The sequence below is a fragment of the Anolis sagrei genome, chromosome 6 (assembly GCF_037176765.1).
Source record: "Anolis sagrei isolate rAnoSag1 chromosome 6, rAnoSag1.mat, whole genome shotgun sequence".
Classification (NCBI taxonomy): domain Eukaryota; kingdom Metazoa; phylum Chordata; class Lepidosauria; order Squamata; family Dactyloidae; genus Anolis; species Anolis sagrei.
Genome location: NC_090026.1, coordinates 28,421,787 through 28,434,372, shown reverse-complemented (window position 1 = coordinate 28,434,372; position 12,586 = coordinate 28,421,787). Strand labels below are relative to the sequence as shown.

Here is a 12,586-nt window from a genome sequence, read left to right as displayed (position 1 = left end):
ATTTTTCAGAAGTGAGGCAGCATGAAGCTTGGACTTCACAAATAGGAAAGCGGGGAAGTGGCATGAACATCACAACACCACATTGGAGGATGTCTTTTTTATTTGTCATCTATGTAAAATAATGGGGGCCCCTGGTGCCATTAAACCGCTGAGCTGCTGAACTTGCTGACCAAAAGGTTGGCAGTTCTAATCTGGGGAGTGGGTGAGCTCCCTCTGTTAGGTCCCAGCTTCTGCCAACCTAGCAGTTCGAAAACTTGCAAATGTGAGTAGATCAATAGGTACTGTTCCGGCACGAAGGTAATGGTGCTCAATGCAGTCATGCCGGCCACATGGCCTTAGAGGTATCTATGGACAACGGCGGCTCACCACCCCCCAGAGTCAGACATGACTTGACTTAATGTCAGGGGAAACCTTTACTATATAAAATAAATTATTCTACTTGTCAGAGATTAGTTCCTCAGGGAGAAATATTTTAGTTCAGCCTTCCCTTTTGTGCTAGATTTTTACTTGCAGGGCTTTTTGTTGTTGTTTTTCCAGAGAGAGAGCATCTGAACAATGTGATCCAAATAGTACAGTCTATTTCCTTATTCCTCCCACCACTCTCCCACAGACTGATCACTCTGTGGCAGGGAAATAATGACCGAATGCTTCTGTTCCCATAATCTGTTATCATAAAACAGACGGGCTTGGGTGGATGGGTGTTGGAGTCCAATGACATGAAGGACATAGGCTCTAATGCATGTGTTTTAGATGAGTTATTATGCCTTAAATTGATCAAGGTGCTTCCCTTTTACTATGAGGCATGTGTGCATGTGCGTGAGTGTGTAAAAAAAACTGTGTCTAATCTTGCCTTAATAATTCCTTTCTGCTTTCCTTCCTGCTTCTCATTTAATCTCTACCCAGGAGACAAAAGAAATCAGCTGGGAGCAGGTAGGGGAGGGACTCAGATGCTGGCCCTCTCTTTACTTGCATGCCTCTGTGTATGTGTGTGCATGAATGTGCGCCTGTGTGGGAAAAAGAGCTTGGAGGACAAACAATTTTCAGGGTTATGATTCCTTGTGGCCTTGGTGGCTAGGGTCTTCTCAGTGTCATATTCCAAAAAGGGACTTTTCCAAGCTCTGGAATGAAAAAGGGTAGTGTATGTTACCTTTACAATTATGATTTCTGTGAAAAGTCAGAACAGCACAAGGGGAATCTGCAATACAATGAGTGAATGGGAGGTTTCCCTACCCTCTCAAAGGTATAGATTAGACATGGGCAAACTTCGGCCCTCCAGGTGTTTTGGACTTCAACTTCCACAATTCCTAACAGCCTACCGGCTGTTAGGAATTGTGGGAGTTGAAGTCCAAAACACCAGGAGGGCCGAAGTTTGCCCAACCCTGGTATAGATGATCTTGTTTTATTCCATAACCAGCAAGTTCATTCACATGAATGACAATCTCTCAATGGTTCTCAGCAATCCCTTATTGTATGACTTGTTTGAGGATATTCTGCCTGACAAGTTGTTTAAAAAGAATTATTAGCTCAGGTGCCTTTGATGTTCTGTGGCATTAATCTGAGATGGCAGATTTTGGACAGAGAAAGAAATCTATACATCCCTTTGTTTCTATCTCCTTTTGTCATTCCCATTGTATCATAGGCACCTGTTTGCTCATTCTTCTAGGAGGCCACCTGGGACTGGGAGGGGTAGGATGTTGAATGAGGGCTGCTTTGTATGTCAGCCAAAAAATGGATGTGTACAATAGATATTCACTCTCCTTTTGGTAGAGTTTCTCCCTTGCCCAACTTCCTTATGGTGAGATGCACAAGTCCTAGACAAAGATGGAAGTTGCCCATTTGTCAAGGCCTAAGATGCGTACATTTTCCTTTTCACCACATTACAATGTATGCACACAAGAGCCAGTGTGATGTGTGTTGCACAGAAGCTGATTTTATCCAGGTCCCATGCAAAAGACACACAGGCAAGAGGAAAAAGGAACAGAAAAACTTTACTCTTATCAGCATACAAAATCAAACAATGCAACAAACATATATAGTGGGTTGTTGTAGGTTTTTTCGGGCTATATGGCCACCTCTGAGGATGCTTGCCATAGATGCAGGCGAAACGTCAAGAGAGAATGCCTCTAGACTATGGCCATATAGCCCGACAAAACCTACAACAACCCAGTGATTAGGCCAAGAAAGCCTTCGACAAAACTTACATAGTCCTTGTAAGTAACACAGAATAAGGCTTCTTCATCTTTATTCAAATGAGAGAGCAAAACATAAACCTTGAGCAAACAGCTATTCCACCATAGCAAAGAGCATCACTGTTAGAGCATAACAGCATTGCAGCATCTCCTTCAGAGCAGCATATTGCTTCTCCACCAATCCAAACTATATTCTAAAATCCATACAGTTATACCCCACTGAGTGTGGCCCAAACATGCTGGCTGACCTACATTACCAGCTGCACATAATAATTAACATCATAAGGTTTTTCTTTAACACACACTTGATCCTGCTATGACTTACTGTAACAATTTGCAATGGGTAGGACATTAGACTGAAAGTTGTGAGAGTTACATTCACATGAAACTCACTAGCATGGCCCTGCTGAGTACTCTTTCTCAGCCTAGCTGATTTAATTTGATTTAATTTATAATAATAATAATAATAATAATAATAGAGTGCCATGCCCAAAGATCTCAGCTGACATTTGAAAACAATAAACATTGACAAAATCACGATCTGTCAACGGCAAATGGCCAGCTTACTTGGATCTGCGTGCATCATTTGAAAATACATCACACTGTCCTAGACATTTGGGAAGTGTTCGACTTGTGACTTTGTGATACGAAATCCAGCATATATATCTCATTTGCTGTGTCACACTGTGTTTTTCTGTCAGTAAAACAATAATAATAATAATAATCTTCATTTGTATCCCGCCTCCATCCCCCAAAAAGGGACTCGGGCCGGCTAACAAGGCACTGCAAATGCAGTATAAACATCAATCTATTTATTTATTTATTTCGGGCACTTCTACCCCGCCCTTCTCAACCCCCTAGGAGGGACTCAGGGCAGCTTACATCAACAGTAGTACATGAGAAGAAAACAATATCACATAAAAGTTATAAACAACCACTACCAACACATAAAATAAGATAAAATGCACTATTTAAAAACACTTACCATCAATGGTTAAAACTAGCTGTCATCAACTAAAGTGCCAAGGTGTCAACCTAATATAGACCCATTTCAGCCTACTTAAGGCCAAAGGTCTGCTTAAAAATCCATGTTTTAGGCTAGAACGGAAGGATTCAAGGGTAGGGGGTAATCTAATCTCTTTTGGGAGGGTATTCCAGAGCCGGGGAGCCACTACAGAGAACGCTCTCTCGTTCCCATCAGCCACATTTGAGATGTTGGTGGGACTGAGAGAAGGACCTTCCCTGCCAATCTCAAAGCTCGTGCTGGTTCATAGAAAGAGATGAGGTCTCAAAAATTAGTTGGACCCGAAGTGTATAGGCCTTTATAGGTAGTACCCTGAATTGAGCCTGGAAAATTGTCGGAAGCCAGTGAAGCTGCTTTAATAGGGGCATAGTATGTTTACCATATCTAGCTCCAGTTAGTAATCTGGCAGCTGACCTTTGCACTAACTGCAATTTAGTCTTCAAAGGCAGCCCCACGTAGAGTGCATTACAGTATTCATTTATGTGCCATAATCCCCAATGTAGGACTCAGGGTAGTTTATACTGTAGGCTGAATTGGAATAGAACAAAAACAATACATAGAAGTGTTTTAAAAAACATTAAATAATTTTATTTCAAACGTATCTAAAACATGTTTAAAACATAATGAAAATAAAAATGCAGGAAGTCAATTTAAAGGTCCTTCTACCACAACTAACTGAAAGCCTAAATAAAAAGGTCTTTGCCACTAAAAAGAGAGCAGACAAGGGTCCTTCCTTGGGGAGAGGAATCCATAACCTGAAATATTTACTAAGAAGGCTTTCCTCACCAAATGTATTCCTAGTGGGAACTGGGAGAAAGACCCACCCCGAAGAGCATGTTTGCTGTGAGGATGCAGTGGTTAGAACCATGTATGCTTTGTGGGGCTCATTAGAGTAAAGACAGTATACAAATGAATAACATATAAACTTATTTTGGCAGTTGTTTTTCTCCACTGCATTGTAATGACAATGTCTAATGGCAATGTGAAATATTTTGGCTTCTCACCAAGTGAGTTATGTGGCTGAGTGCAGATCTGATCCCAATGTTATTGAGTTCAAATTCCAAGAGTTAGCTGGAAAAGGTGGGGAAAAGGCAATGTAAGATGTCCATATTGTGACTATTTCCTGTGCTGGTCAATGACCGAAATAAATGATTTGATTTGATTTGAGATGTCCATATACAAAAAAAACCTCCTTGAGTGTCCAAAAATTGCCAGTCCAGGGCAGGAGGAAAGGTAATACCAATGTGAATACTATGTTTGTGAATGTATGTTGCTCCTTCTCACTTGCTGGACCTTCTATTCTCTATTTCTCCAGATCCTGGCATATGGTGACATGAATCATGAGTGGGTAGGAAATGATTGGTTGCCCAGCTTGGGCTTGCCTCAATACCGCAGCTATTTCATGGAGTCGCTAGTGGATGCCCGGATGCTGGACCACCTAAACAAGAAGGAACTGCGGGGCCAGCTCAAGATGGTTGACAGTTTCCATAGGTGAGAGGGATAGAAAGATCTGCTTAGACTTTTGTCATGCATTTACATCACAAACATAACTTACAGTGCGATTCTATGCTGATTTGCTCAGAAGGAAGTTCTGCCATGTTTATGGGGCTTACTCCCAGGTAGGCATGCAAAAGATTGTAGCCATTGTTGTATTTTAAGGATGCCCAATAGGCTTGTGCATTTCAGGTGAATCGCTATCCATTTCTGCTTGCCGAATACTGGAAGCCCCCCATATCCATTTTAGAGTGCCTCCAGAAAACGGGCGCCCTGCCGAATGGATGGTTTCATTCAGCATCCAAAAAAATGGTTCTTTTTGTCCCATTGGTGGCAATGGAGAACTTACGAGGCTTCCCTTTCCTCTTTTCCCTTCATGGGAGCCTGGGTGTCAGCAGCAGGGTCAAGGAAGCACACTATCCATCTCATTATGGGGAGACTTCCCACAGGCTCCCCTTCCATATCCTTCATTAAGACCAGGATTTAAAAAGCATCAGTTACCACTTTTGAGTTTCTGTTTGTAGAGGAGGAGACTAGTTTTATTGCTTCTTAAAGCTGTTCTACTCTAGGGGAGAGGCAGGCACGCACTTTCTTCTCTCCCAGCACCATCAGCTTTCCAAGACATTTTAAGGAGACCCAGGGAAGGAAGAGCAATGACCTGGAGCTCAGTCAAGCTATTCTCCCTGGACTCCCTTAAAAATCCCCTCACTTGTCTGCAAGGCCACAATCTCCTTTCTGCTTGGGATTTTGCTTCCTTAAAACTGTTTCTACTTTCTACTCTAGAGGAGAGGTAGGATTCCCTTTTTGTTTGCTGGGATTACTATTATTAATAACAATCTTTTAGAAATGTTTTCTGAAGGAGAGGAAGGGAAGGAGACAAAAGATGCTGAATAGGAGAGGAGTAGCCAAAATCAGCTCCCACTTGCTTTTGTGTCAGGCGGGTTTTTGTATCAGAAGGGCCCTTACCGTTATGAGCTCCCAAAGTACTGAAGGAAACTGAGGAACAAAATCTGTGCACAACCCTAATGCCCAAGACTGATAACATTACAGGAATACTTCACTTAATCAAGAAGCCGTTTTAGTCGCCACAATAGATCTTTACACCAGTTCACCTATGAACATGGCAATTCCATTCATACAGGGAAACCCAGCCCTTTATATTGCAGCGCTCACTAACCTCACATACAGGAGAACCTATATGTTGGCTAGATTTCATGTTATGCCATCTCCACTCCATAGAGGAAGACTCAATGGTCTACCGAGTGACAAGAGGTCATACAGGACAACTGGATTCCATCCCGCATATTCTTCTGCCCTGCCCACTTTACTAGGAACTAAGATCTAGCTTGCTACTACAAGTTATAGATTCTGTGATAAACCATGCAGACACATACAAAGTAATTATGCTTTTAAACTGCCAAGATTTTAACCATTGTCTCTCAGTCTCATGGTTCCTGAATGAAGTCTGTAGTTTGAACTTTACACGGTAGCAAATGTGAAGTTCCTTATTCTATAATTTATACTGTATTTTATACTGTCTTGTTGTATATGCCAATAAAGGATTATTGGATTGGATTGGATATATCTACACCATTTTCAGGCTTAAATTATACTTCTTCCAGGGTGAGCCTCCATTATGGGATCATGTGCCTGAAACGTCTTAACTATGACCGAAAGGAACTGGAGAGAAGACGGGAAGAAAGTCAGAACCAAATTAAAGGTAGTCAAGCTTGGAAATAACTGTTTACAAGCAGCTGGTTATTTGTAATTAAATCATATCCCAAATGACAAAGATGTAACTATACTGTGTTAATATGGTAACATAACAAGAGATAACATTATTTTGTGGTATAACTGTCAAAATGATCACATTGTGTTGTTGAAGGCTTTCATGGTTGGAATCACTGGGTTGTTGTAGGTTTTTCAGGCTGTATGGCCATGTTCTAGAAGTATTCTCTCCTGACGTTTCACCTACATCTATGGCAGGCATCCTCAGACCTCTCTACCTCTGAGGATGCCTGCCATAGATGTAGGCAAAACGTCAGGAGAGAATACTTCTAGAACATGGCCATACAGCCTGAAAAACCTACAACAACCCAGTGATCACATTGTTTTGCTTTATAACTTTTATAATTCCAAAAGGTTGTGGAGGAAGAATGTTACATAATCTAAAGTAGAGCTTTCCAACATGTCATGTTAGTGGCACACGTTTAAAACATGGATGAGTTTGTGACACAGTAACTCAGCTTTACTAGCAAACTGGAGATTAAACCAACCTCTTATAAGAGATACAGACCCATACATAAACTGGAATAATGAAGTGTATGGGGACACTGCACATCTTATGCAAATCTTTCATTTATATTTTTTGAATATACAATGTATTGCTTATTTCTGTTACATTTGTGTAACACACCTAAACACTGTAGCCAATACACTAACATACCATGACACAGTTTGGAAAATGCTGGTTTAAATTGTGCTTTGGGCTACTCATTGTGGATGTTAAGGTGACAATAAAGGGGATGGGAGGAAAGTGTGTAGTAGTCAATTTTTAAAAACTAAGCAGAAATGCTGCTCCCAGGCCTGGAAATCCCTATGACCACAGCACCACGCAAGAGTTCAGAATATAAGCAGTTTATTGTAGAATATATCAAAAGTGTAGGAAAAAAATTCAAGAATAGAGAAAGAAGACGTATATCCAAAAGGGTTTAGCAATAAGCAATAATCCAACACAAATCCAAATGTCTCATACAGATTTAAAGGTAATACAGTCCAGGAATAGCCAAAAATCATAAGACCAAGCAAAAGGTATCCTTAGTAAAACTTGCTCATGAATACAAAAACAGAAACTTCCAATATATTTCAATCCCAAAACCAAAAGGTTGATTTGAAACATGAACCAGAAACTAAGGCCTGCCTCCTTACTCAAAATGCAGCAAATAAATAAATAAATAAATAAATAAATAACTATAAAGTAAACAACTTGGCAATTAAAAGCTGACCATGAAAGCATTTTGTCTCCCATGAACTCTCTCCCCAACTTTCCCATGCAAACGCCCTGCAATCCCTATTGTCTGCTCTGATCTGTAAATGAAGGCCTGTGTTGATTTCTGTATCTCCAGGTGCTTTTTCCTGGGAACCTTCTATATCACTTAATTCTCCATCCGACTCATAGAATCATAGAGTTGGAAGAGACCTTGTGGAACATCCAGTCCAAGTCCCTGCAGGTTGACCATAGAATCATGTTGGAGGACCTAGAAATGTCTAAAGAAGTGTTTTCTCAGATAGAACCATAAGGTTGGGAGAGATCTCATGAGCCATCCAGTCCAACCCCCTGCCAAGAGGCAACAAAATCACATTCAAAGCACCCCAACAGATGGCAATCCAGCCTCTGTTTCAAAGCCTCCAAAGAAGGAGCCTCCACCACAGTCCGGGGCAGAGAGTTCCACCGCTGAACAGCTGTCACAGCCAGGAAGCTCTTCCTAATGTTCAAACTCTTTTCCTGTAGTTTGAAGACATTCTAGACTCCTCCTTATCTACTGTCTCTGGCTGCTTTGACTGACCATGAAGGCCTGCACTTTCCCAATCAGATGTCTCACTGAAAGAAGTATCATTCCATTTACTTAAATATTCATCAATTTTGTGCCCTCGAAATCCCACAGGTCATCCCACAACCCTCTCTAAAACATCAGTGAACCATCAGTCTCAGGTTGATTGATAACAAGGAAAAGAAGTTACTTTTTAGAAATTGCACTTATAATTGTAGCTAATTACTTTTAAGGGCTTTTGAACTTACTTTATTCTAAAAGTTACTTTCTGGGGTCTGCTGTGGCTGGGAAACAAGGTTCAGGGCTAGCAACCTGTGCAAAAGTGTGCATTGGGAAAGGAAATAGGAACATCAATGACACAGCTGAGTCTTTCTTTTATCTTCTCTCTCTAGATGTGATGGTTTGGTCCAATGAGCGTGTAATGTGCTGGGTTCAAATTATTGGGCTGAAAGAGTTTGCCAACAACCTGATTGAGAGCGGTGTGCACGGGGCCCTCCTTGCCCTGGATGACACCTTCGATTGCAATGATTTGGCCCTGCTGCTACAGATCCCAACCCAGAACACACAGGTCAGGAGCAAGCATGGGATGGGAAGGCAGGCTGAAAGAGTGGAGAGAACCTGGGAGCCCACTGAGCAGAATGAACTGGGTTCAGGGGTTCTCAAAGGAGGGAAGCAGGCGACTCCTTACGTCTACATCACAACAAAATCTTTAGTACAGAGCTGGGAAACTTATTTTTGGGGTAAAGCTGACTGCATTGTAGAATTGTTGCAGTTTCATAATAATGGAAACCAAGGTTTACATCCACAGCTCAGTGCTATGGAATCCTGGAAGTTGTAGTTTCTGAAAGTCTTCAGCTTTTGCTTCCAATGAGTGCTGGCACCTCACCAGACTACCCTAACCCTAACCCATGACCCTACAGTGTTGAGCTGTGGTGTCAAACTGCATTAATTCTACAGTGTAGATGCCTGTATCTTGAGGATCCTCTGTGGGGAATTAAGAGATTGGAAGAAAACAAGTGGAGGGTACGGAGACCAAAACAATTTGCCTCGTTTCTATTTAGGCTCGCCAAATGTTGGAAAAAGAATTTGGGAACCTCATCACCATGGGAACAGACAGGCGACTAGATGAGGTGAGTTTCCCCCTCCTTCCAGAATCCTACCCTTTGTGAAGCATTGTTTATTTTAAACGGACTGTACTCATTGCATGCTGTTTTGTGTTCTGCCACTCAGGACAGTGCCAAGACCTTTAGCCGTTCCCCATCTTGGCGGAAGATGTTCCGGGAAAAGGACCTCCGCGGGGTCAGCCCTGACTCAGCTGAGATGCTGCCAGCCAATTTCCGCACAGCCTCCGTGGCCTCCATTACCTCACCCGGGGTGCAGCTTCGAAAGATGCAGCCAGAGGGTACGCAAAGCACTGCACTTGGAAATCCCAAATAGTGAATGGAGCTGAGCTTGAGCTTGGATCCTAAAAGGGATGGTTTGGGGTGGGGAGATGGGCTTGGATACCTGCCATTCATTTTCAGTATACTTTTGGGGGCATGGGCATGGGCATGGGCATGGGCATGGGAAAACTTAGTCCCTCCAGGTGTTTTGGACTTCAACTCCCACAATTCCTAACAGCCTCAGGCCCCTTCCTTTTCCCCCTCAGCCGCTTAAGCAGCTGAGGGGAAAAGGAAAGGGCCTGAGGCTGTTAGGAATTGTGGGAGTTGAAGTCCAAAATACCTGGAGGGCCAAAGTTTGCCCATGCCTGATCAAAAATGTGGAATGAATGCCATTTGACCACACTTTAATTGCTTTGACTCAATGCTATGGGATCCTGGGAGATGTCATTTTCCAAGGTCCTTAGTCTTCCCTGCTAAGTCGGGGCTTGACACCACATTAACTGCAATGAGCTCAATGCTATGGAATCATGGGATTTGTAGTTTTCAAGGTATTCAGCCTTCTCTGCCAAATCAGGCTGGTGCCATACCAAACTACAACTCCCATGATCGTTTGATGCAAAGATAACTTTACTCAGGGCAGTAAGAATATGAAATGCTTCCTGGGGTCAGGAACAGAATTTGGCAAAGTAACCTTTATGGAGTTTTGTGATGGCATACTGAGGTAAAAGGAAAACGATATGTCTGGCTATTTCCTATGGCTATCTGTATACCCTCTGATGTACTTCAGTTCTTTAAAATAAAGACTCTTGATACAAGATTAAAGTTAACCAAATAAGTTTACTGGAAACAAAGGCAAAGTTAACTTCAGTCAGAGTTCTTGAAAGGCGACTCAAAGTAAAATATTTCAAAGTTTGTTGATTGAACTTAGTTACACTGGTAATAAACATTTGACTATATTTGTAAAATATAAGGTAAAATATTTGATTATAATTGTGGTAAGTCACTTGGTAAAATACTTGGCTATTGAAAGTAAAATATTGGAATAAATTATTGGTAAATGCTTGGCTGTATTGGCTATAGTATGGTTCTTGGCTTTTGAAATAGTACAGAACTAAAATGGTAAAGTACAGAACTATAATAACTAAATGGTAAAGGTACGAACTATGTTGGCTATGTGGTATATGCACAGCTATGATGGTCTGTACTAGCTATGCTGATGGTATAGTACAAGTTATGAAGGCTATGAGGTATATACTTTTGGTAAATACTAAGCTATATGGTATATACATGCTATAGAATGCCTGTTTAGATTGCCAGGCCAAGGAACCCAGACAATTTCTGGCCTTCATCTCTAAAGCTCTGGCACAGATTAAAAAAGGAGGGAAAACCCTTTCAGACAAGTTTTGAGGCAACGTGCTAAACCACTGAGCCAGGTTTCTAGGGGGTTTTAAGCTCCACCCCTAAAACTAAGCACAAATGGAAAAATCCACACTAAAGGGAGAGCAAAACAAGGAAATGAAACAGAGAAGGGAAAAAGCTAGGCCAAGACATCACAAGTTTCGTTCACTATTTTGACTTTGAATTCTGGGAGCAATATAGAGTGTTTTTGAATTTGAGTAAAAATGGCTTGTCTTTAGCGTGGTCTCTGTGAAATACGCACCTGAGGTATTTCCTACACCTGCTAAAACCACAGGTGCAAATTTCACAAATGACCACTCAAAGAAACACGGTTACAAGTAAGCAACCTCTCTTTCTTTGGTGTGGTCTCTGTGAAATATGCACCTGTGGTTTTCCCACATGCCACATGTGTAAATTTCATAGATGACCACTTGAAGAAACACGGTTAGAGTTAAGAAACCTCTCTTTTTGAACTCTCCAGTATCTATGGCATATGTACATGCAAGCAGTTTTCTGCCTGGTAAATGTAATAATTGTTTCTTACCTGGAAAGCAAAAATTGGGGCCCTAAAGGCCATCACTATTCTTTTCTTGTCTTTAATTTGTTTATTTTCCTACTTTCTTTTTGCTAGTTATTTTAGTATTTAGATATAGTATAGTTTGGCTGTATGTTTTATGTTATATGTTGTATGTCCCGACTGCTGAGAGTGTGTTAAGAGGCAGATAGGAGTTGATTGATGATGATAGGATTGTGGGGGTGAGCCAGGCGAAGAGGCCCAGGAGAGCGCATGAGACTGCCTGCGACAAGAAGCACCCATATAGGAAGGTGTGAATGGTAGCTGGATGTGTTTAGATTAGTGGTTGTGATAAAGAGACGCATAGGAAGTGTGGTTGATCGCTTGGGTGTGTTTAGTCTAGTGAGTGAGAATGCAGGTTTAGTATTGGTTGGTTGAGTGAATTGTGGGAAAGAGAGAAGTTTGTGGGCTCTTGGAGTGCCTGGGAGTGGCTGTTTGTGCCGGAAGTTGTATGTGAATGTAAGCTGGTGGGAGTGTTTAGATACGAGTGTTGTGTGAGCTACCTTTTAGACATAGGAATGGGTGGAGCAGAACCCCATGCGAAGAATGATCTTTTGCACTTTTACGACCTCCTGAGGGAATCGTTTAATCATGTGTTGTTACAACTCAGGTTTTTAAATGAGAAAATGGACCACCTCCTTAGAGGTTTTGCCTCTTTCTCAGGAATTCCTGTGCAATCAATTCCCCCAAAGACTGAGAACTCTTTGTGTGCAGATCTAGCTAAGGACTTATGCCAAAATGGGGAGAAAGGCATGTCGGACCTTGGGGATCTGGGGGCTGAACGAGGATTGAATGATGAGTCGACTGAGGGAAGGGGAGAATCTTTGGGCAGTCATAGGATTGAGAACATTGTGGAGTGGCAGCGGTCTATGACGGCCGCCCAGAGGACGATCAATAATATAACAACAGATCTTTTAGTTCAGCCAACCGCAGCCTGCACTCAGGATCATCATCTACAAACTGACATGTTCGCG

At 41.8% G+C, this 12,586-nt stretch overlaps 1 protein-coding gene across 6 annotated transcripts in view; it reads left to right on the top strand.

Moving 5' to 3' along the window:
• The window catches only part of PPFIA3 (PTPRF interacting protein alpha 3), a 105,494-nt gene that overhangs the window by 84,534 nt on the left and 8,374 nt on the right, over positions 1-12,586 (top strand). For 5 of the 6 annotated variants that reach the window (XM_060780727.2, XM_060780724.2, XM_060780723.2 and 2 more), the window contains 6 exons: positions 904-930; positions 4,529-4,704; positions 6,330-6,427; positions 8,651-8,826; positions 9,320-9,388; positions 9,489-9,660. In XM_060780727.2, the coding sequence (XP_060636710.1) occupies positions 904-930; positions 4,529-4,704; positions 6,330-6,427; positions 8,651-8,826; positions 9,320-9,388; positions 9,489-9,660 (718 nt within the window). The remainder of the gene's footprint in view (positions 1-903; positions 931-4,528; positions 4,705-6,329; positions 6,428-8,650; positions 8,827-9,319; positions 9,389-9,488; positions 9,661-12,586) is intronic. The other variant, XM_060780725.2, reaches the window with a different exon arrangement.